Raw genomic sequence first — 22,409 nt, forward strand, 5'->3', positions numbered from 1 at the left:
GGGAATTCATTGTTGTGTCCCACTGTAGTGGTGACCACCCATTATTTTGTTGGAAAGTCTTTGTTGGTTAACTTGGGGTCCATCGACAGATTTGAGAAGTTCATTCTGCGGGCACATCACCTCCTCTAAGTTCTTCCAAATTGGCTAAATGGAGGGACAACTTTTTAGTCAAAAAAAAAATAAAAATTCCAACCTCCAAAAATCATTCTTGGCAGACACTTTCTTGGTGACTCATTTTATTTTTTTCAGGGTCAACGATTTTAAGAATAACCTAAAACAAGAGACCTGACCATGTGTCCACCTGAAAAAAGTTATGATATTGGTCCTTGGGATCTGGTTCCTGTTTATTTTCCTCCCCTTTATTTTCATATTTTAAGTTGTCTTTATGAAGACCTTTCCTTCCTAATCCTACCTTGTTACCAACCCGGTGTTAATATTTGCTGGCCCTCCTAACACGAAGAATCTGTTTGCATGACTTTTCCGTTACTGGCGGAAGAAAGGTGTAATGTAATCTTGTAGCATCCTTCCAAAGGACTAAGGAAAGGGGGATTCTTGAAGCTCAAGCTATGGTCAAGAATGGCCATCTAATGAAGAATTTGTCACCATGGTCTGGATGATGTCGGGACTATCTGTTTGAAGATGAGGTCTCTTTTGGTGGAGACACTTTTTCTTGGGTTCCACTCAATCTTCCACAAACGTTGCAAGAAGGCATGGATGGTCATCATATTGGTCTTATCAAACTATCAAGAAGGTCCAGATCATTGAATTCTAAACCACCAGTTGGTATCTAACATCTATATAGGCGGCCATGTTCCACAAGCTTGAAAGTAAGGTGAGCACTCGGGATGTGATCTTCATCATCTGGAGAAACGTATCTGCTTGGTGTGATGTTCATGAAGATGATGGTGGTGGTAGATCTTTCACTCCTAAAAGGTTCCTCGGTTCAGAATATTCAAGTTCAAAATATTTCTGAAGATATTGGGAACATCTATGCTCCAGATGGGCTTTGGTAGCTCTTTTAAAGACCTTCCTAAGTCTTAAGATTGAGTAGTCTGATGCCAAGACGTCAGCTTGTTCCGTATTTCAGAAGATGACCTCAGTGGAGGAACTTGAGCCTTTTTGGCCAACACAGATTGGATTTTTGAAGCCATATAACTTCCTAACTTGATTAACTTCTTTTAATCTGAACATTGTAGGTTCCTTGAGGGCCAAATCCCCTTGTGAGTGTCTTGTGATCCTGGGATATTTACTTCTCTCTTCCCCTATGGCGGTGTTGTCTTCAGTCTAGCTGTTTTATGTTTGAATATTTTTTTTTTTTTTTTTTTTTATTTCTTGAAGTGGATACTGCTGAAATCTGGTTACTGGATGCCTTTTTTTTTTCTTAAAGGGGCTTGTGTCTCTTTTAGTGAATACATGTTTCCCCCAACAAATAACAAGTCTGGAGCTGCTTTTCCTAGACATCCGTGTTGTGCAAATCCTCTGTTTATACCTCCAAGAAATTTTAAGAATAAAATGGCCACTGGGTGTTGTTACTTAGGGGCGTATGGCCATCTGGTGGCGTTACTTTGGGCGTGTCCCTACATTCTCTGACATTGTCCAATCCGTGTTGACTGTGCTAAATGGTAAGGACACGCCCTTTAACTCCCAGTTGGAAGGAAATCTCCCAAGTCTGTGGTTTGTGTCCGTAGCCTTGATGGGAGAGACTGTCGGAAAGAAATTACATCATGAGTGCAAGTATCTGTCCTAGGTGACTCTAAATACTTATGATCCTCACCTGGAATGTCCCTTTTAAGTGAATGTTAAAGCGACCGTGCGCCACCTAGAGGGCAGTTTCTTATTATTTTAGGGGTCATTGGTGGAGGATCAGGGTCCCCTAAATGCTTTATCCCTTTGGACACCACTTGATTACATTAATGGTCCACTCTGGAGGACTCGACGCGACTGCGTTACATAGTTGCCCATTCATTTACATTAGCATCATGTAATACCACACATCACCAGCAGTGGCCACCGCAGGAAAAATGTGCATCTTTCCCTGATGATCATGATTGATCGCCGGGGATCAGTTCTTTACAACAATTACCCTTTTCCCTTTTTAAGTTAACAGCTGTAGAGTTGGCACTATGATCGTGAAACTGGCGGCTCTGGATGAACATGATATATGCATATACACTGTATATAGTACGTAGGTTCCGTTCCTATGGATAAAGAAGAGCAGTGAAATGGTTAAACATATTTGTCTTCTGCTGAAAGCAGCGCTGGATCCATGGGGGGTCTTCTCCAAGGATAAATTTTGTGATCTCATCATTCTGGCTCCAGATTTGCAAGACCTCCCTCTGACAACCCTTCATGTCCTCAGCAGGGGTGAGGGAGATGTTTAGAAATATCATACTTGTTTCAGCTGATGGTCGCTCTTTGTGGATTAACTGTTTTTCTTTTTTCAGCTGCTTTCCTGCTACAATGTATCAGCGCAGCAAAAATGCATCTCCCCCTCTGAAGTGCAGACTATGTACAATTGTAGCAGACCCTCAGCTGTGAGTAGTGTTTTTCCACCACTCGGTTGTAGTGTCTGTTGGAAGTGTTTAATGTCCCTGCGGTGCCTCCACAGGGAAGTTGAAGTATTACACGGCGGAGTCCTCCAGGGACGCTCTATGTTCCCGCACTCAGGCTAATGTAATGAGATCCTGAAATGGTGCCATAATCCTTATCTTCAGGGTCAGGCGGCTAAATAATGGATGGATCGACCATCGTTATAATAATCATCTCTGCTCATCCCTCCCCACTAATTATCCCTTAATTATAAGCCAAATATGTGGAAGTGGAGAGGAAATGATTTGCGATGCATCTAACTACCCGGCTAGTCTGGGATTGAGGCCTTATTAAAGGGGGGAAAAAAAAAAACAGCACCCCCGCCTAACCACAGGCTGTGACTGGTATTACAAGTAAATTCAAAGTGAAGACGGCAATCGCTCCTCATTACCCATCACATCGGTCATTGCCGCCATACTCCCAGTGACGGAACTGGAAGCTTGTGGGTCACAAAACAAAAAATCTACAAAATGGGGCCCCAGTAACCGCAGGTCCTTATAGTAGTGGTCTGCTCACGGGGGCCACGCTGAAAGAAGGGAAAAACACATTTTACAGAAGAGGCTTTCTTTTCTCAAAAGCGTTTTTTAAGCTTTTTTTTTTTTTTGTGAGCGTTTCTACAGCCTTTCGATTGGACAGTATCTAGATTGGATTCCACAAGGATCCTTTTTTTTTTTTTTTTTTTTTTTAATTAATTTTTTTCTCCCCAGCTGTGCTGCGCCGTGGGCCTCGCTCTGCCGCAGCCGGGCTGGTGTTGGTATTCTGCTGCTGCACAGACAAGGATGAGATCATTGCAGGGATTGCTGTGCTGCTGCACGCAGCAGAGAGGGGGGCGAGCGCTGGGCTGGATGTATGATGTGCGCAGGGAGGGGAGGGCTCCACACTGCAAATCAGCACCGGCCACCGCCAACAAGCCCTGTTTCTTTTTTTCCCCATTACGTCTTCTCTTGCTCAGGTATTCCTCGCAGAAGGAAGATTTGTGACGGGGATCTCTCCACTTTGTCTTTTTTGATGGCTCTTTAAAAAAAAAAAATAATAAAATTAAACAGGGAAAAAAAAAAAGCACCAGATCTCCTCATTCTCTTCCAGGCAAGGACTTCTCCCATCATTTTATTTATTTATTTTTCTTTAGAAATATTTGTATTTTTTTTTTTTTTTCGGACTATGATGGGGACCAAGTGGGAAATGTTGGGAGTCGACGTCTGCGAATTTGGCGGACAGCTGTTGGAACTTATGTGGCTGACAGTTTGTTACAGAGGTGAGATCAGCTCGGCTGTTGCATTTTTATAATAAAGTTGTTTTTTTTTTTTTGTTTTTTTTTCCCCTTTTATCAAGACTCCATTACATTTTATTGCATGGCTTTGATTATTGAATATATATATATATATATATATATATATATATATATATATATATATATATATATATATATATATATATATATATATATATATATATATATATATATATATATATATATATAATTTTTTTTTGTTTTGTTACTATAAATATTTGAATTTCTATTGTGGTGTATTTTATATTTTTAAGCCTCCTTTTTTTTTTTTTCTCTTTTTTGGGGCTTTTACTGTGTGATTTTTAGATTGCGTTTTCTAGTTCTATATTGTACATTTTTATGTTCCATATTGTGCCATTTTATAGTCTTGGATGACATCTCTTTATCTATGGAGTCTTTTGTTTTATAGTTTTTCTAGTGTGTAACGATTTATATAAAGAGATTATTTTGACAATTTTTACTATAATATATAATGTAATTTTTTATATATATATATATATATATATATATATATATATATATATATATATATATATATATATATATATATATATATATATATTTTTTTTAAATTTATACTCCCAAGTTGGTGCATTGGCAGTGAAGGCAGGAGCCGGCCGGGGGAGGGGGACTTATCTGGGGTCTGTGGGTGATGGTGTGAAACCTGATAAAATATTAATTACAATTAGTGCTGGTTGTTATCGCCCATCGCAGGGTCCTATATGTGCCCCTATCACTTGGTATCTGCCGGCCTACACCCCGTCTGTCTCCAGAGTCAATGATGTCATGGTGAATGTCGGCTTTGTCACTCAGGTCTCTGGAGATGGATGTTCAGTGTCACCATGAAATATCAGATCTGCTGTAATTCGGCTGCGCCCCCCCTGGACGGCTCCTGTCTGCACAATTTACCCCAGAATGACCCCTTCTGTTGGGGTTTCTTGTTGGGAGCTCCCCCTGCCTGTAGGTTACTGGTACTGCAGTAACACTTTTTTTTATTTTTACTTATTTGCCCCTTTTATTTCTAGAATATACAGAAAAAACGTCATTGAGCTTTTTTTAAATATATATTTTTCTTGCCAGTTAATGATAAGGCCCAGGTCTAGGGGGGGAGGTTCCATCCATGAGGCGTAAGATATATATGGTCCTTCCTTGCATTCCCTTTTTTGGGGGGAAATTTTTCACTTTAGCAAGGAAAAAAAAAAAAAAAAAAGGTCCAGACAGGGGCACTACTAACCAAGTTACAGAATTTTATCTTTTTGGACAAAACGAGGGTCTAAGTGAAATTTGGCGCCAAGTATTTTCTACACGGGGATATATTTTCTACACACTCACTCACTCACACGATGACTGATTAGTTAACGTGGTAGGCCGCTCTGAACAAATATGTTTTGAGGGAGCGCCTAAAACTATGCAAGTTGTGGATGGTCCTAATATCTTGGGGTAGAGCATTCCAGAGGATTGGCGCAGCACGGGAGAAGTCTTGGAGTTGTAAGTGGGAGGTACGGATTAGTGCAGAGGTTAGTCGGAAGTCGCTTACAGAGCGCAGCGGTCGGCTAGGCCGATAGACAGAAATGAGGGAGGAGATGTAAGGGGGTGCCGCACTGTGGAGAGCTTTGTGGGTGAGAACAAGTACTTTGAATTGTATCCTGTAATGAATGGGCAGCCAGTGTAACGACTGGCGAAGAGCGGACGCGTCCGAGTAACGATTAGCCAGATGGACGACCCTGGCTGCTGCATTAAGGATAGACTGGAGAGGGGAAAGTCGAGTGAGGGGGAGGCCAATTAATAGAGAGTTGCAGTAGTCCAGACGGGAGTGGATCAGGGCAACAGTGAGAGTTTTTGTTGTTTCCATGGTGAGAAAAGGGCGGATTCTAGAGATATCCTTTAGGTGTAAGCGGCACGAGCGGGCAAGAGATTGTATATGGGAGGTGAAGGAGAGATCGGAGTCAAACATGACACCCAGACAGCGTGCCTGCTGCCGGGGTGTTATTATGGTGCAACCCACAGAGAGGGAAATGTCAGATTTAGGGAGGTTAGTAGATGGCGGGAGCAGAAGAAGTTCAGTTTTGGAGAGGTTGAGTTTCAGATAGAGAGCGGACATGATGTTAGAGACTGCGGACAGACAGTCAGTGGCGTTCTGTAGTACAGCGGGGGTAAGGTCAGGGGCTGACGTGTATAGTTGTGTGTCATCAGCGTAAAGATGGTACTGAAAGCCAAATCTGCTGATGGTCTGTCCAATTGGGGCCGTGTAGAGGGAGAAGAGAAGGGGGCCAAGGACTGAGCCCTGAGGTACCCCGACAGTGAGAGGAAGAGGAGATGAAGTGGAGCCAGAGAACAGAACACTGAAGGAGCGGTCAGAAAGATAGGAGGAGAACCAGGAGAGAGCAGTGTCCTTAGTGCCTAGAGACTGGAGCCTAGAGAGTAGGAGAGGGTGGTCAACAGTGTCGAAAGCTGCAGAAAGGTCAAGAAGAATGAGCAGAGAGTGGTCACCGTTACATTTTGCTGTCAGAAGATCATTGGTCACTTTGAGTGCAGTTTCTGTCGAATGTAGGGGGCGGAAACCGGACTGTGAAGGGTCTAGGAGGGAATGAGTGGAGAGGTAACGGGTAAGGCGGGAGTAGACTAGGCGCTCCAGGAGTTTAGAGATGAAGGGGAGATTGGAGACCGGTCTGTAGTTGTTTGTGCAGGATGGGTTGAGAGCGGGTTTCTTTAATAATGGTGTAATGATAGTGTTTGAAGGAGGAGGGGAAAACGTCAGAGGAGAGGGTGAGATTAAAGATTGTAGTTAGGTGAGTAGTGACGACTGGAGAGAGAGACTGGAGGAGATGAGAGGGAATGGGGTCAGTAGTGCATGTAGTCGGACGAGAAGAGAGGAGCCTGGAGACTTCTTCTTCTTTGATGGGATCGAATGTGGAGCACTATATGATTGCTTTAGGCCGGGGCTATATCCTTGCTTTAGGTGGGCACTACACGGCACCGAAAGGTTAGTCCTCTTCATGGAAATGTCTGCACCAGATCAACCAAGTTGGCCATACACATGACTTAAAGGTTGGCTCACCCCATTATAGACATAAACGCTCGCCTCAGCACAGCTTGCATGTTTACGTCAATGGGAGCGGAGCTGCAGCACTGGTTTGCCCTCACATGTGCCCAATGTTGCTCCCGTCCCCCTGGGTGCCACCATCCTGAGTCCCCTCCGGCTCTCCATGCTGGGACTATTGGCTGAGGTGGCTCTTTGGAGAAGGTACTGAGATTTGTGCTTCAGATTAGTTCCCGACTCTTTTCATCCCTGTGCCGTGTGCGTCTAATCTCATTTTCATGCATTTATTCTGCTGTTTGATCCGCGTCTGTCGCTTCCCGTGAGGTGCGTCTTATCTCCGCTCTTCACGGCTGGCGATCTGCCTCTTTCTTATCTCCTTGAGTTTCGGCAAAACGATGGAATATATTTGGAGGCGCGTCGATGTCGGCTCCCTGGGATGTATACGATGGCTGTATAATAGACTGACACGGATCTGATACCGCCGCCTTGTGCCGCGATAATGTCACCGCGTGCGGCGGCTGCTTTGTATGCGCCACTTGTTCGATCACTTCTGCTTTCTAGCAAAACGCTTTGATCCGTGGTGTCTGTTGCCGCAGAGTAATGAGGTCGGCTTTGCTGCAGGTTTGTAGCATGATGGCGGAATTCTGATCAGAGCCTGATATAAGAGCAAATGGAGAGGACATTTCTGTCCACCTCTGAGTTGTTTTTTTTTTTTCTTCGCACCCTTATAGTTACCTCCCAAGATCACAGCAGCACCGCCATCTCCTGCATTGTAGATTTTCCATTAGAATCTTTACTACCGCACCATAGTGTCCAAGGAAAGACAATGAGGAGGAGAGGCAATGATGGAAACTGCTGGGTGCATTCATATTATAACAGGAGAACACGCCTAGAGTTCTACTAAACCGGACTCCTGCTGTACAGCCCTGGAGTCCGGTTTACTAGAAGGACAGGAAAGATTCCAAGTGTTTCCACTGACTCTAACACGTCCGTCCGTCCGTCCTTCCTTCCTTCCTTCCTTCCTTCCTTCCTTCCTTCCTTCCTTCCTTCCTTCCTTCCTTCCTTCCTTCCTTCCTTCCTTCCTTCCTTCCTTCCTTCCTTCCTTCCTTCCTTCCTTCCTTCCTTCCTTCCTCTCCCTCCCCTTTCTTTTCTTCTATTACTTTCTCATCCTCCTTTCTGGTCTCCCTTTCTTGCCTTTTATTCTCTACCCACCTCCTTTTATTTTCATTTCTTCCTCCTTTCCCCCTTATTTTCTCCTTTTCCCTCTCCTTACCTTTCCTCACATTGGTCACCTCTTCCACTGCCTTTCTTTACTTCCATTTTCATTTATCTTCCTGATGCCCTTTCTCCTTTAACATCTCCTTCTCTTCATTTTCTCATTTCTTTTTTCCACCCTTTCCCCATCTTTTCATCCCTTTTTGTTTTCACTTCCCACTTCCTTTCCCCTTTCACCCCTCTTTTCCATCACTTCTATCTGTACCTTTTCTGACTTCCTCGTCCCCTTCCTCTTTTCTCTCCTGTTCTTTCCTTTTCCCTTTTAATCCCTCCTTTTCTCTCAATTTCTCTTACCTTTACGCTTCAACTGTTTTCTAACCTTCTTGTGTTTTATCCCCATTTTCCTTCAATTCTTACCCTTTTCCCAACCCCTTCTCCCCTTCTATCTTTCTCAATTCCTCATGCCGGCCCTCTATCACCTCCTTCACTTCCGTTTTCTCATTTAATCTCTTCTTCCTGTTTGTTGTTCTAGTTATCACTTTTCTCACTTACTCCTCCTTTCTTTCTCTACTTCCTTTCCTGGTTGCTTCCTTTTTCCTTTCTCCTTTTGAACCCTTCCATCACTTCTCCATTTCTCACCTCTATCTCTTCCTTAACTTTTTTTTCTTCCCTACTTCCTTTTTTTTCACCCCATTTTTCCATTATTCTTTTCTTTTTCTTGTTGCCTCCTCAATTCCATTTTCTTACCCTTTAACCCTTTTTTTCTTCCTTGTCAATGTCTTACCTTTTCTCACCACCTCCTTCATTTTCTTCCCAACTTGCCATCTTATTTTTTACTCTTCCATCCCTCTCCTCCTTCCTTGCCCCTCTTCTCTCTAACTTTCAGGAAAAATTTGTTTTGTTCTTTTACGATTTTTTTTTATTTATTTACACTGGAAGCTATATATCTATATATTATATAAATGTGTATATGTATCATTATCCGACTATATCGTGCGGTTCCTGGGCAGCCATCCACCTCACATTTGTCATGTCACCTTGCACTTCCCCTTTAAGTGGCCGAGCAAATAACCATTATTTTCTAATTATTTTTTCCCCACTTCTCTCAACATCAATTTAGATCACTTTAGGTTGCAGAAAAAGAATCTCACCTGTCAATAGATTGTAATCTGCAATTATCTGATGTTTATCCAAGAAATGGCAGCGCCGCGACTTATCGATCAGAGCGAGATTGTCAAAGATTTATTAGATATTCACTGAGCGAGAAGAAACATTTCTGTGCTGATTAATGTCCTAATATATCTGTACAGTGATTGGGGCTCTGATTTCTGATCCAAAGCTCCAAATCCCCAGCATAGACACAAAGATAACCGTAATCAAGAAAATTTGGGTCCCTGTGTGCAGAGATACATAATATCCTTATTATTATTATTTGGGACATTAGTACTTCTACTTACTACCGTTCCTGTATTTATTTCAGGTATTTTTTATTCCTTATTATATATAGCACACATCACATCTGTAGGTATAATCATCACGTTCAACTAGTGTGTATGTATCTTATTGTGGTAATTATCCTTCAATTTATACCTTTTTGCCACACACCATTGTCCCTCCACCTAGTGGCCACTAATCACATATATTAATCCTCCTTTGCGCCCCCACAGATCCTGCAGCACCCACCATCTACAGGTAATTTACCTTTATGTTTGTTCCTTGTATTTCCCTACTCCGCAACAGTTAGGCAGTGTAATGTGTCCTTCTCACTCCCCAGGTATAATGGCAGAGAACGCTGCATTTTCTGGGCTCCCTGCCTCTACATTGCTATAAGTGGTGAATGCAGCACTTTCTCACAATATACCACACATAAACAGCCTTGTGCGCTGAATGCCATCACATATATTTTGGTAATATAATAGCTCATAATAGCAGCAGTGATATTGAGGTCTGTCTTACCTACTATACTGTTTGGTATTTGAGCTGCATAGGTCTCCTCTGGTATTTGGAGGTTTACGTTCCCCCATTTCTTTGTCTATTTTATTGTTCAAAAAATTATTTAAAAAAAATCTTTTGTTTCATAATTAAATATATCAATTTTAATTTCAATTTCTCCTCACTTTGTTTCTTTTGTGGTACCAGCCATATTGGAATATGTTTTGATATAAGATCCTGTCTGCAGCCACCACTAGGGGGAGCTCCCTGTATACAGAGATACATGATAAGATCCTGTCTGCAGCCACCACTAGGGGGAGCTCCCTGTATACAGATACATGATAAGATACTGTCTGCAGCCTCCACTAGGGGGAGCTCCCTGTATACAGAGATACATGATAAGATCCTGTCTGCAGCCACCACTAGGGGGAGCTCCCTGTATATACAGAGATACATGATAAGATCCTGTCTGCAGCCACCACTAGGGGGAGCTCCCTGTATACAGAGATACATGATAAGATCCTGTCTGCAGTCACCACTAGGGGGAGCTCCCTGTATACAGAGATACATGATAAGATCCTGTCTGCAGTCACCACTAGGAGGAGCTCCCTGTATACAGAGATACATTAGATCCTGTCTGCAGCCACCACTAGGGGGAGCTCCCTGTATACAGAGATACATTAGATCCTGTCTGCAGCCACCACTAGGGGGAGCTCCCTGTATACAGAGATACATGATAAGATCCTGTCTGCAGTCACCACTAGGGGGAGCTCCCTGTATACAGAGATACATGATAAGATCCTGTCTGCAGCCACCACTAGGGGGAGCTCCCTGTATACAGAGATACATGATAAGATCCTGTCTGCAGTCACCACTAGGGGGAGCTCCCTGTATACAGAGATACATTAGATCCTGTCTGCAGCCACCGTTAGGGGCTCTTTCTGTATATGATATTAATATTGAGCATAGTGTATGCAGTAAACTCCTGAGCTACCTCTAATGGTGGCTGCTGGAAACCAAGAATTTTATTGCTTGTCTCAGTCTCCTTTTTATTTTAGATCTTCTACAATTTACAGAGAGGGGGAGAGAATTCCTTTTTTTACTCTATTTACAACCAGAGCTGTATTCCGAATTCTGCTTTGTGTTGAGTCTGTGCTAGCGGCATCGGGAACGTTTCCCTCTATACTCTACAGACAGCGCTCTGATTCGTTGTGCCCCCATTGACTTCTGTCTTCTCTCCTTTCAGACATCATGGCCGACAAAGATGGGATTAAACCCGTTGAAGATGATCAAGAGGACGAAACCGACCTGAACTACAAAGCCCCGGAGAAGAAATCCCTGCAGGAGATCCAGGAGCTGGACAAGGATGACGAGAGTCTGATCAAGTACAAGCAGGCCCTGCTGGGCAACCTGCCGGCCGCAGTGGGTGAGTCTGCGGCAGACGTGGCGGCACACGGCCATATTGTGGCCCCTGCCGGCATTGGGTCCCGTTTCGGCACGTTTTTCCTGTCTGCGTCGTCGCCACACGTCGTAACGATTGATTTTTGTCTGGAATCCGAATAGATTTTGCGCTTTTCTTCGGCCGTCTGACATTGATGTCCCCTTCCCTGTGAAGACTTCTTGATCGGCCTCTCCGCAGCTACGGAGGATTAATTTTATACATTCCCCTGGTCGCTTCATTCCTCCTCAGAAATAAATGGTTCCTGAATAGAATTCCAGACCGGCAGAATATACCGACACAATAAGACGTCATTGATAGACTTGGGATCTTCAGAAAGCTGGGTGACCTCCCTTTACAGGGCTGACGTTGTGGTTGTAACTCGGAAGAAATGACCTTGTAAGAGGGAGTCTGCTCAGGGATTGTACCCGACAACCGTCTTGAATCCGGTGCCTTATTTGCGGCACCATTGGGTTGTCGCTTTCCTTCCCCGGCACAGGATTGCATTCTGGATGTGAACCCCCTGCAGACCTTCTTGTAGATCTAGTCTTAAGATCCCGCATTGTGCGGCGGTGCGCCATCTGTTCTCGGTGGCAGCAGGTGCGCTGTAACAAGGGCTCCGGCGGCGGTGATGTGTGACTGCACAGATGCTCGACTTAAGAGATGATTTATAGCATGGAGAAGTCTGAAAAATGGAGGACGGCAGGGGACTAATGGATTCATGGTCCTCGGGAACTATCTATGGGGGCGAAGCTGCTGCCGCTTATTTGTCCATCAGGAGGGGGGAGATGACGACAGCGGTCATTTATCTCTGGTTGATCCAGAGCAGAAATCTCAGTTCTGCTGCGGAGGGTTCTGTGTAAGGCTGCATTATATAAATGAGATTGGAGAGTCAGGGAGGTGGAGCCTCTCTCCGGAGCAGTCGTATGGGCCGGCACTTTTCTGGCTTGATTGACATCCCTTCGGCAGGCGCACAGTGAATGACATGTGCTGTCTTTGGCCAGGACTCCTCATCACAATGAGCAGAGATGAAGCCTGAGAGGCATCAAGTGGGCCACATGACTGTTCAGGAGAAAGGGACCGCCTCCTTGACTCTTTAGTGGTAATTGGCATGTGACGTGCACTGCGTTTACACTGGCGGGTTGTCAGGAATGGAGTCCTGGCCGTTCATGTAGATAATAACGGACCGTAAAGGTTCTACAGACGATCGACCCATGTGGATCTCACTCTGCAGCCAATCACTTTAAAGCGTAACCGTAGCTTTAATTCTGCTGCAAGTTCTCCTGAACTAAGTTACACTTTGACTTTTTATGAATGATGTTAAACCAGAGATGTAAAATGTAACTGTTATTTCCGGAGAACTTGCAGTAGAATGTCTCTCTGACTCGAGCTCCTTCCCCTGTAACTGTTATTTCCGGAGAACTTGCAGTAGAATGTCTCTCTGACTCGAGCTCCTCCCCCTCACTTATCTATAGGAGACAGTTGGTGGTTTTAAAATTCCATGGAGAAAGGAGGGGGAGGAGCTAGAGGCGGAGCTGTCATTGTGGTGCAAGTTCTACTAAAACGGCAGTTACACTATTTTTTTTTTTTTTTAAACCACAGATTTAAAATGTCCCCGTCCTTTCAGGAGAACTTGCAGTAGAAAGTCTCAGCCTCTAGCTCCTCCCCCTCCTTTCTCCATAGAACTTCATGAGCACTAACTGTCATCTCCTATCTCCATAATGGTAAAATCTGTGTTTCCTGAATTCACATTTTACCCATGAATTGAGAGTGAAGGATCCGCGCCGGAAGAGATAGAAGCGGATTGCTCTGATCACATATATTACGGAGTTTCTTATTTTCCCATGATTTACTCTTTAGCGCTCCAGAGACCTTGTAGATCCTGAGCGTCCTCAGACTCCACAGACGGTTGATCTGTTCTGTACATGAGATCCATTCCCACCATTAAGCAGCAGATTCCCGGAATCTGTTGTGATTTGCAGACAGGTCTAATAAATCCCATTAGAGAACCATTAGGAAATCTCCTGTTTCCTGCTGGCATGACCCGATTCCTGGCAGTGATGGCGGCGGGGGAAGCTCGTGTGTCAGGGCGGCGCCATCTCCTGGGAGCGACACTGAGGCTACAGAATAAGAATCGCTGTGCTGCCAAGAGCTCTGCTTGCTGCTCCTGACCAGAAGCTGAGCTGCGGTTTTGCTCCACTGTGTCAGGGTAGGGATTGAGGTAAACGCAGTTTTTAGTACTTTTTTTCATGTGCAGTGATTGACAGCTGTGACCCCCCCCACACACACACACACACTTGTCCGCACTCCCCTCCCCCACTATGCGAAATAATAGTTCTGCCCTCTCTGCGTCTGGTCACCTGCGCAGGGCCCTATCCTACTCCTGGGGCCACATCTCCCCGGCTTGTGCCGAGTATCCGTCACTGTCCGTCTGGCCCTTACGTGACTCCCCCCGTGGACTGTGCTGTAATAAGCCTTAGGGTATGTGCACACATTGCGGATTTTGCTGCGGATCCGCAGCGGATTTGATGCTGCGGATCCGCAGCAGTTTTCCATGCGGTGTACAGTACAATGTTAACCAATGAAAAGCAAAAACCGCAGTACACATGCTGCGGAAAATTCCGCGCGGAAAAAAAGAAGTAGCATGTCACTTCTTTCTGCGGATTCCGCAGCGGTTTTCAACCTGCACCAATAGGAAAGTGGTTGAAAACCCGCAGAAGAAACTGCGTGAAAATCCGCAGTGGTTTTGCACTGCGGATTTTCCAAATCCGCTGCGGAAAAATCCCCAGCAAAATCCGCAACGTGTGCACATACCCTTATAATCCTCCAGGTGCATTATATGTGATGGACACAGCATCGGTCCGGGGGGCTCGTGTATCACTGGGTCTTTAATGCCCGGCAGCAGTGATGGGGCGCTTAGATAGAGGGGGTCCAGTTCTCGTTCACAAACCCTTTAGGATATGGGAAGACCCCCGCAGGTCTCCACTCCCGGTGGGCCGGTAAATTAGCTCCAAAATCATAGGGCAATGACTGGGGGGGGGGGGGGAAATCCACAAAATCTGAGACCACAATGGGGGCACACGGTCCAGGGTTTGAATCTGATTTGAAGTGACAACCAGCAGAATTCTGGATGCAGCTCTAGATGTGATTAGAGTAGACACTGGTGCAGCTGTGGATGTGACTGGAGGAGGAGATGTGATGGTGCAGCTTTAGATGTGACTGGAGGAGGCGAAGCGACGGTGTAGCTTACTATAGGATATGCTAGAGCTTTGGATGTGACTGGAGGAGAATGTGCTGATGCAGCTTTGGATGTGACTGGAGGATGAGGTATGACGTCGCACTGTGTTTAGAATTGGCGCGGTGTAATGGCACATCAGTGAGTCAGGCGTCTCCATCTTCTCCTTCGTCGCTGTCCCTGGGTGACCCCGGGGTGTGAGTGTCTGAGCCTCAGCGAATGGAAGATTGTTAGAAATGCATTAATTAAAACAAAGTGAAAGATTTTGCTGATAATCCTCTGTGCTGCTGGCGATAAACTGTCCCCATCAGGGTGGGATCTGCGGCAGGGCTTGTGAGGGTCCAGCCTTGAGCCTCCGCTGTAGCTCGGCCTCCGTTCACAATGTGGGACCACTATTTCCCTCTTACGGTTTATGACCAGCGGTGGTGGTCGTCTTTGATCAGCGGCGCCCTCTGCAGGGTGGGAGCCTCAGAGGCCGGAGCTCGCAATGTGCCGCCTTAGGAAATACCTGTTCTCTGTAAAATAAAGGGAAAAAACTCTGCTGAGTCGGGAAGTGTAAGACCACACAGTAATGTTAAATTATTAAAAAAAAATAATAATTATTATTTTTTTCACAGTCCCAACATCGCCACCTAGTGCTCAGAAATCATGATGTTATGCGGTGTATCGGCGAAGAAGATGATTAAGAAGCTTTTAATTTTCTGACGTTATTGTATTTTTTTTTTTTTTTTTCCTCCAGACCCCAGTGCCCCCAATGTGCAGGTAACGCAGATGTCTTTGATGTGCGATGACGCCCCAGGACCCATCACTATGGACTTAACAGGTAAAAGATTAAATCAGATCAGACCCTGTTGTGGGATTCCTGTAACCTGGAGTAATAACAATCTCAGAAAACTAAGAAAACGGATCAGAGATAATTGTGTAGTGTAAGTGCCACAACTCAGCATAACATAGTGTGTGCAGTGATAGAGGTCCATATCGCCTGCATAGACAGAGGTAAATTATAAAATTCTGCTGTATGCAGAGATGCACAAGATTGGCTGCAGCCACCACTAGGGGGAGCTCCCTGTATACAGAGATACATAAGATCCTGTCTGCAGCCACCACTAGGGGGAGCTCCCTGTATACAGAGATACATGATAAGATCCTGTCTGCAGCCACCACTAGGGGGAGCTCCCTGTATACAGAGATACATAAGACCCTGTCTGCAGCCTCCACTAGGGGGAGCTCCCTGTATACAGAGATACATAAGATCCTGTCTGCAGCCACCACTAGGGGGAGCTCCCTGTATACAGAGATACATAAGATCCTGTCTGCAGTCACCACTAGGGGGAGCTCCCTGTATATAGAGATACATAAGATCCTGTCTGCAGCCACCACTAGGGGAGCTCCCTGTATACAGAGATACATGATAAGATCCTGTCTGCAGCCACCACTAGGGGGAGCTCCCTGTATACAGAGATACATGATAAGATCCTGTCTGCAGCCACCACTAGGGGGAGCTCCCTGTATACAGAGATACATAAGATCCTGTCTGCAACCACCACTAGGGGGAGCTCCCTGTATACAGAGATACATGATAAGATCCTGTCTGCAGCCACCACTAGGGGGAGCTCCCTGTATACAGAGATACATGATAAGATCCTGTCTGCAGCCACCACTAGGGGGAGCTCCCTGTATACAGAGATACATGATAAGATCCTGTCTGCAGCCACCACTAGGGGGAGCTCCCTGTATACAGAGATACATGATAAGATCCTGTCTGCAGGAACCACTAGGGGGAGCTCCCTGTATACAGAGATACATAAGATCCTGTCTGCAGTCACCACTAGGGGGAGCTCCCTGTATACAGAGATACATGATAAGATCCTGTCTGCAGCCACCACTAGGGGGAGCTCCCTGTATACAGAGATACATGATAAGATCCTGTCTGCAGCCACCACTAGGGGGAGCTCCCTGTATACAGAGATACATGATAAGATCCTGTCTGCAGCCACCACTAGGGGGAGCTCCCTGTATACAGAGATACATGATAAGATCCTGTCTGCAGCCACCACTAGGGGGAGCTCCCTGTATACAGAGATACATGATAAGATCCTGTCTGCAGCCACCACTAGGGGGAGCTCCCTGTATACAGAGATACATGATAAGATCCTGTCTGCAGCCACCGCTAGGGGGAGCTCCCTGTATACAGAGATACATGATAAGATCCTGTCTGCAGCCACCACTAGGGGGAGCTCCCTGTATACAGAGATACATGATAAGATCCTGTCTGCAGCCACCACTAGGGGGAGCTCCCTGTATACAGAGATACATGATAAGATCCTGTCTGCAGCCACCACTAGGGGGAGCTCCCTGTATGCAGAGATACATGATAAGATCCTGTCTGCAGCCACCACTAGGGGGAGCTCCCTGTATACAGAGATACATGATAAGATCCTGTCTGCAGTCACCACTAGGGGGAGCTCCCTGTATACAGACACATGATAAGGCAATATAAGGGGCCAAGGTGCTTCAGCGGTACGAAGCCTGATTGCCTCTCCACAGAGGACCCCTTTAAGGATGAAGTCTAGCTTCTAGCTTTGGCCCTGCTGCAGATACTTGCACATCTCCCAAGGGCCGAGTGGTTTTATGTGAATCTTGCCCCTTTAATATGGGACAGTGCAGTGTAATGAATACCGTCATGTCTGACGCTTCATCCTCTTCGTCGTTGTTGTGTAGCGCCCCCTCCCCCATTATTGTTATAGGTGCGCAGCATCGGACGAAATGTCCCCGCTCCTACCGATGGTTTCCATTTAGTATCCTCTGGAGTACAACTCCTATCGTGCTGATTTCATATTTGCTCATGGTCGCCCCCTACTGAAGTAATGTATGAACTGCGAAGAAAAGTGGAGGAAGGGACCTGACGACAGAATTCCGTCCATTCCTGCCCTATAGTCACAGCCGGCTCCTGGTATTACATGTTCCAATGCTGGGAAGAAAAACACATTTTGAGAAGGGTCTTGGACATGAACCTCAACAGTGTCCACTGCGGGCGATCATTCTCCAATGTGTGCGGTGCTTGTGCTGAGCGCTGAATCTTGTGGCTACAATGTGATCCGCCTCCGGAATCCTGTGGCTACAATGTGATCCGCCTCCGGAATCTTGTGGCTACAATGTGATCCGCCTCCGGAATCTTGTGGCTGTGATGTGGGTGACGGCTATACAGTAGACTACCTCTCCATGCTGCACAGACTTGCTTTACAATTCAACCCCAAATTTAAACCTAACTTCAACTATAAGCAGAATTGTGTTTTGGGCTTTTGGTTATTTTCCTCCTATATCTGTGATGCAAAGTACCAAATCCTCTGCATAGGCATAAAGTGTTAGGTCCATTATTTATTTATGCCCCCCCTTTTTTTTAATAACTGAATCGATAGCCTAGTGCGCTAGTGTCCTCTAGTGGTGAGACTACATTACTACAGACCTCTCTTTTAAACTCTGTTTTAATCTGTGTCTCTCTAGCTTTTTACTAAAGTACAGCACCCAACATGTCCTGGCAGTCTAATGTGATGAGAGTTGTAGTTTTCAACAGGAGGAGATTAGGAAAATCAGCCTAAAAATAAAAATAAAAAATAATAAAAATAAATAAAAATATGTATACTGAAATCTGATGGTATTACAGTGCTGTTTAGATTATGGAATATTCTGGACTATCAGACAGGAGTAAGGAATAACGAGAATATTTAGGAATAAAACGACGCTGCTCAGGGCTTTGTCTTGTGAGATCCCAGACTAAGGTGCTGGATTATCAGACTTTCCGGATTATAAATCTGTATGCTTTAGGTTCATGGCATTAATCGGATTTTATTTTATTTTTTTTTAAATTGTAGGCAACATAGCGGCACTTAAAGACATTACATTTGTAATAAAGGAGGGCTCAAGCTACAAGGTGAAAATTACCTTTAAGGTGAGTGACACCATTTATGTGGCTGTAATGTCCGCAGCGTCCCCCGATAACCAGATTATTGAAAACTGAACAGACTGGTAATCACAATCCCATAATAAGAGTTCCTTCTCTGGGGTCCCTATGACAACACTCCTTGCGCTAGCAGCCCAGTGTGATCATGAGGACAGGAAGTGTTGTCATAGGGAAACATGCATGTTTTTTTAATTTTTTTTTTAAACCTTTGTACTGTAGGGGTCTTTTTTTCCTGGGATCCGCTAATTTTCCAATATTTTTCTAGGTGAACAAGGAAATAGTTTCTGGGTTGAAGTATGTACAGCACACCTTCCGGAAAGGAATTAGAGGTAAGTGAATGATGGAAAAGTCGTCCATAAGAGAACGTGATCTGGGTGTCTTAGATCTTACTAAATACGCAGATGGAGAAGGTTTTCTTACAGCCCAGGACATTGATGCAATAAATTCTACTCTAACAGTATATCGGCCGCTAATGCACCATCGGTCTCTAGTGACCACCCAAAAAGTAGACGTAAAGTATTTTCTGGCCCGTTTAAATTTTTTTTTTTTTTTTTTAAGTTGTATAACGGACCTTGATTTTTCTTGACAGTTGATAAAGAAACGCACATGGTCGGCAGCTACGGACCCCGCGCCGAAGCTTACGAGTTCCTAACTCCCTTAGAAGAAGCCCCAAAAGGAATGCTTGTCCGGGGGACGTACCACATGAAATCCTGGTTCACAGACGATGACAAATCCGACCACTTGTCCTGGGAGTGGAACATCAATATAAAGAAGGAGTGGAAGGACTAGAGTCGGCGTGACCCTTCCCTGCGGCGGCCTAACATGAGGGGCGGATAATGCTACATATTAAACATTGTACAAGACGTATCATGATTTCTACATCTGTTTTCTAATAGTTACTTGTAGTTTCTAAGAAAAGAATATACAAACCTATAAAGACAGTATTTAATAAAATGATGGATCTTTAACAAGTTTTTTTTTTTTTTTTTTTTTTCCTACTGGAAATTGTCCAGTGGGTTCCTGGATAACGAGGGCGATTGACAAATACAGTTTTTGACCTTTTTTTTTAAAGCGTTTGTGTGAGTTTGTTTCAATTGCGGGTCTGATGATGGTCACCCTTTAAATTGCGTAAAGCTAGATTTCACTGTGAAGAGGTTAAGGCCGGCGTCGCTCCTCTCCCTCGGCCGGCGTCGCTCCTCTCCCTCGGCCGGCGTCGCTCCTCTCCCTCGGCCGGCGTCGCTCCTCTCCCTCGGCCGGCGTCGCTCCTCTCCCTCGGCCGGCGTCGCTCCTCTCCCTCGGCCGGCGTCGCTCCTCTCCCTCGGCCGGCGTCGCTCCTCTCCCTCGGCCGGCGTCGCTCCTCTCCCTCGGCCGGCGTCGCTCCTCTCCCTCGGCCGGCGTCGCTCCTCTCCCTCGGCCGGCGTCGCTCCTCTCCCTCGGCCGGCGTCGCTCCTCTCCCTCGGCCGGCGTCGCTCCTCTCCCTCGGCCGGCGTCGCTCCTCTCCCTCGGCCGGCGTCGCTCCTCTCCCTCGGCCGGCGTCGCTCCTCTCCCTCGGCCGGCGTCGCTCCTCGGCCGGCGTCGCTCCTCTCCCTCGGCCGGCGTCGCTCCTCTCCCTCGGCCGGCGTCGCTCCTCTCCCTCGCAAGAATAAGAATCTCATCCTATTCCATCTTATAGAAAAACCATGGTGAGCTATGTTTCTTTAGAATGTCTTATTTTCCGGTTGGATCTTCAGGCTACTTCATGACCATCTTCTCCTTCTTCTGTCTCCATCCCTGTTGCTACTGGTCCTTCTTCCTTGATTGCTCTTCTAGACATTAATATATTTCCCCATGAGCTGGTTCTATCATGTTCAGAATAAGATGAAGCTTCGGTCGGGTCATCTTAAGACTTCACCAACACTAATGAGCCACCACTCGGCAACAGACCTTGGTCGCCCTCAAGTCTTATGAGTTATGGCCAACTTGACATTCATAGCATTTTATGTGACCCATAGCTATGGTTGTGGTCAACAAAGACCCCCATGTTCGCCATGTATCATTCTTTCCACCACAATCAGAAACTTTTATAATGAAGCATCATTCCCTCGGGACTAAACAACTATGGTCTTGATCCATCTGAAGACCTTGGACCTCTGATGATGAAGTTGGTCCTGAATGTAACTTTAGTAGATGATTCCTCTATTCTTCATCCTGATGAACACTTCAATTTTCATGTTGTTGGTGAAAAAAAAGAACAAGAGTTCAGAAAAAGACTTGACGTCTTCTCGAGTAAGGAAAGAATGAACGTTGGTGTTACATTGTGACCGTGAAGAAGAAAAACATGGAAGCACAAAAAAGACCTCCTAGATCCGAGTGATCTGTGGGAGCAAAGAGTTTGTTGACTTCCAAAACTTCCTTGCCCGAAGGTCCTCGTCCTTAGATCTAGAGAATAAATGTTCCTCATAAACCCCCATGGATTTCCTTAAGGAATCGCCTCATTTAGTTCCTGAATATTTCTACAGTAGTGATCAATATAAACTCTTGTTATTGAACATTGATTATATCACACAATCTTTATACTAGTTTTTATTTCCAGCATTCGGAACATCGCATACTGTTTTCTAATTCAGAACGTGAAAAGAAAATTAACTCCTTTATAGAAAATAACAAACAATGAACATTGGGCCGTTCTGTAAAGCAGGTGCATTTGTCTTTAAACTCACAATCTGTACTATTTATTCGATGATTTCTCATTCCTGTGAATCACTGACCTGATATTTAGTTGTTACCCGCAGTTTTTTCTTTTTTAGAACGGCTTCACATCTATGTTGCATAGAGTCCCCGACTTCTGCCCCGGTCACCTGTTATTCCAGCCCAGGATCCTCGGACGACATTCCACAATTTTCTGGTACATGTTGGTTTCGCCTCAGAAACGGCATTTTTCATGTAACCCCACAAGTGCTGTATGGGATTAAGGTCCAGGGATTGGGCTGGCCGCTCCATAACCTCAATTTTGTTGGACTGGAACCACAATTTTGCTCATTTACTGGTGAGTTTAGGGTCATTGTCTTGTTGAAACCCCCATTTCAAGGTCATATCCTCTTCAGCGTAAGGCAACATGACCTCTTCAAGTATTATAATATATGGAAACTGGTCCATGATCCCTGGTATGCGGTAAATAGGTCCAACATCATAGTAAGAGAAATCTACCCATATCATCATGCTTCACCACCATGCTTCACTGTGTGCAGTGTGCTGTTGTCATGTCAGACGCTGTTCAGACCAGGTCGTTCGACAGACAGCGGTAATTCCGCTTTTGACCACTATGTGCTAATTGGCCTCGGCTAGATTTTATCTAGCTGGTCCGGGGTTAATTTACCTGGTGCTCGGATTGGAAGCTGGGCCATGCCCACTGCCTTTAAATAGTTCTCCTGAACATTGGGCGTCGCCGATTATAGCTTCTGTCTTCTGCGTTGTTATCTCGGTCTGGAGTGATGAGCTAGTAGTTGGAGTATCGTTGCTGGTGGTGTATTTCCCTTTGTCTTATTTACTCCTTCCTATATTTGTATTTATTTTGCCCTGCGCATTTTTTAGTGTATTCCTGAGTGACTGCGGCGTGGTGTATATTTTCCGTTATCCTTGTCTGTGCTAACTGTGGGTATTGGTGTATTATCTTTTCACTTTGTGGTGGGCAGAGGTTTCTGCCTAGGGTTGAAACAGGAGACAGGGCGA

At 45.2% G+C, this 22,409-nt stretch overlaps 1 protein-coding gene across 4 annotated transcripts in view; it reads left to right on the plus strand.

Moving 5' to 3' along the window:
* Nucleotides 1-19,763, plus strand: part of ARHGDIG (Rho GDP dissociation inhibitor gamma) — a 31,710-nt gene extending 11,947 nt beyond the window's left edge. For 3 of the 4 annotated variants that reach the window (XM_077274285.1, XM_077274287.1, XM_077274286.1), the window contains exons 2-6: nt 11,314-11,493; nt 15,480-15,563; nt 18,613-18,689; nt 18,967-19,030; nt 19,291-19,763. In XM_077274285.1, coding sequence (XP_077130400.1) covers nt 11,319-11,493; nt 15,480-15,563; nt 18,613-18,689; nt 18,967-19,030; nt 19,291-19,490 — 600 coding nt within the window. In that variant the 5' untranslated portion in view covers nt 11,314-11,318 and the 3' untranslated portion in view covers nt 19,491-19,763. Of the gene's footprint in view, nt 1-3,471; nt 3,845-11,313; nt 11,494-15,479; nt 15,564-18,612; nt 18,690-18,966; nt 19,031-19,290 lie in introns of those variants that run through there. The other variant, XM_077274284.1, reaches the window with a different exon arrangement.
* Nucleotides 19,764-22,409: the final 2,646 nt, after the last annotated feature.

Source organism: Ranitomeya variabilis, chromosome 7, assembly GCF_051348905.1.
Source record: "Ranitomeya variabilis isolate aRanVar5 chromosome 7, aRanVar5.hap1, whole genome shotgun sequence".
NCBI classification, from domain to species: domain Eukaryota; kingdom Metazoa; phylum Chordata; class Amphibia; order Anura; family Dendrobatidae; genus Ranitomeya; species Ranitomeya variabilis.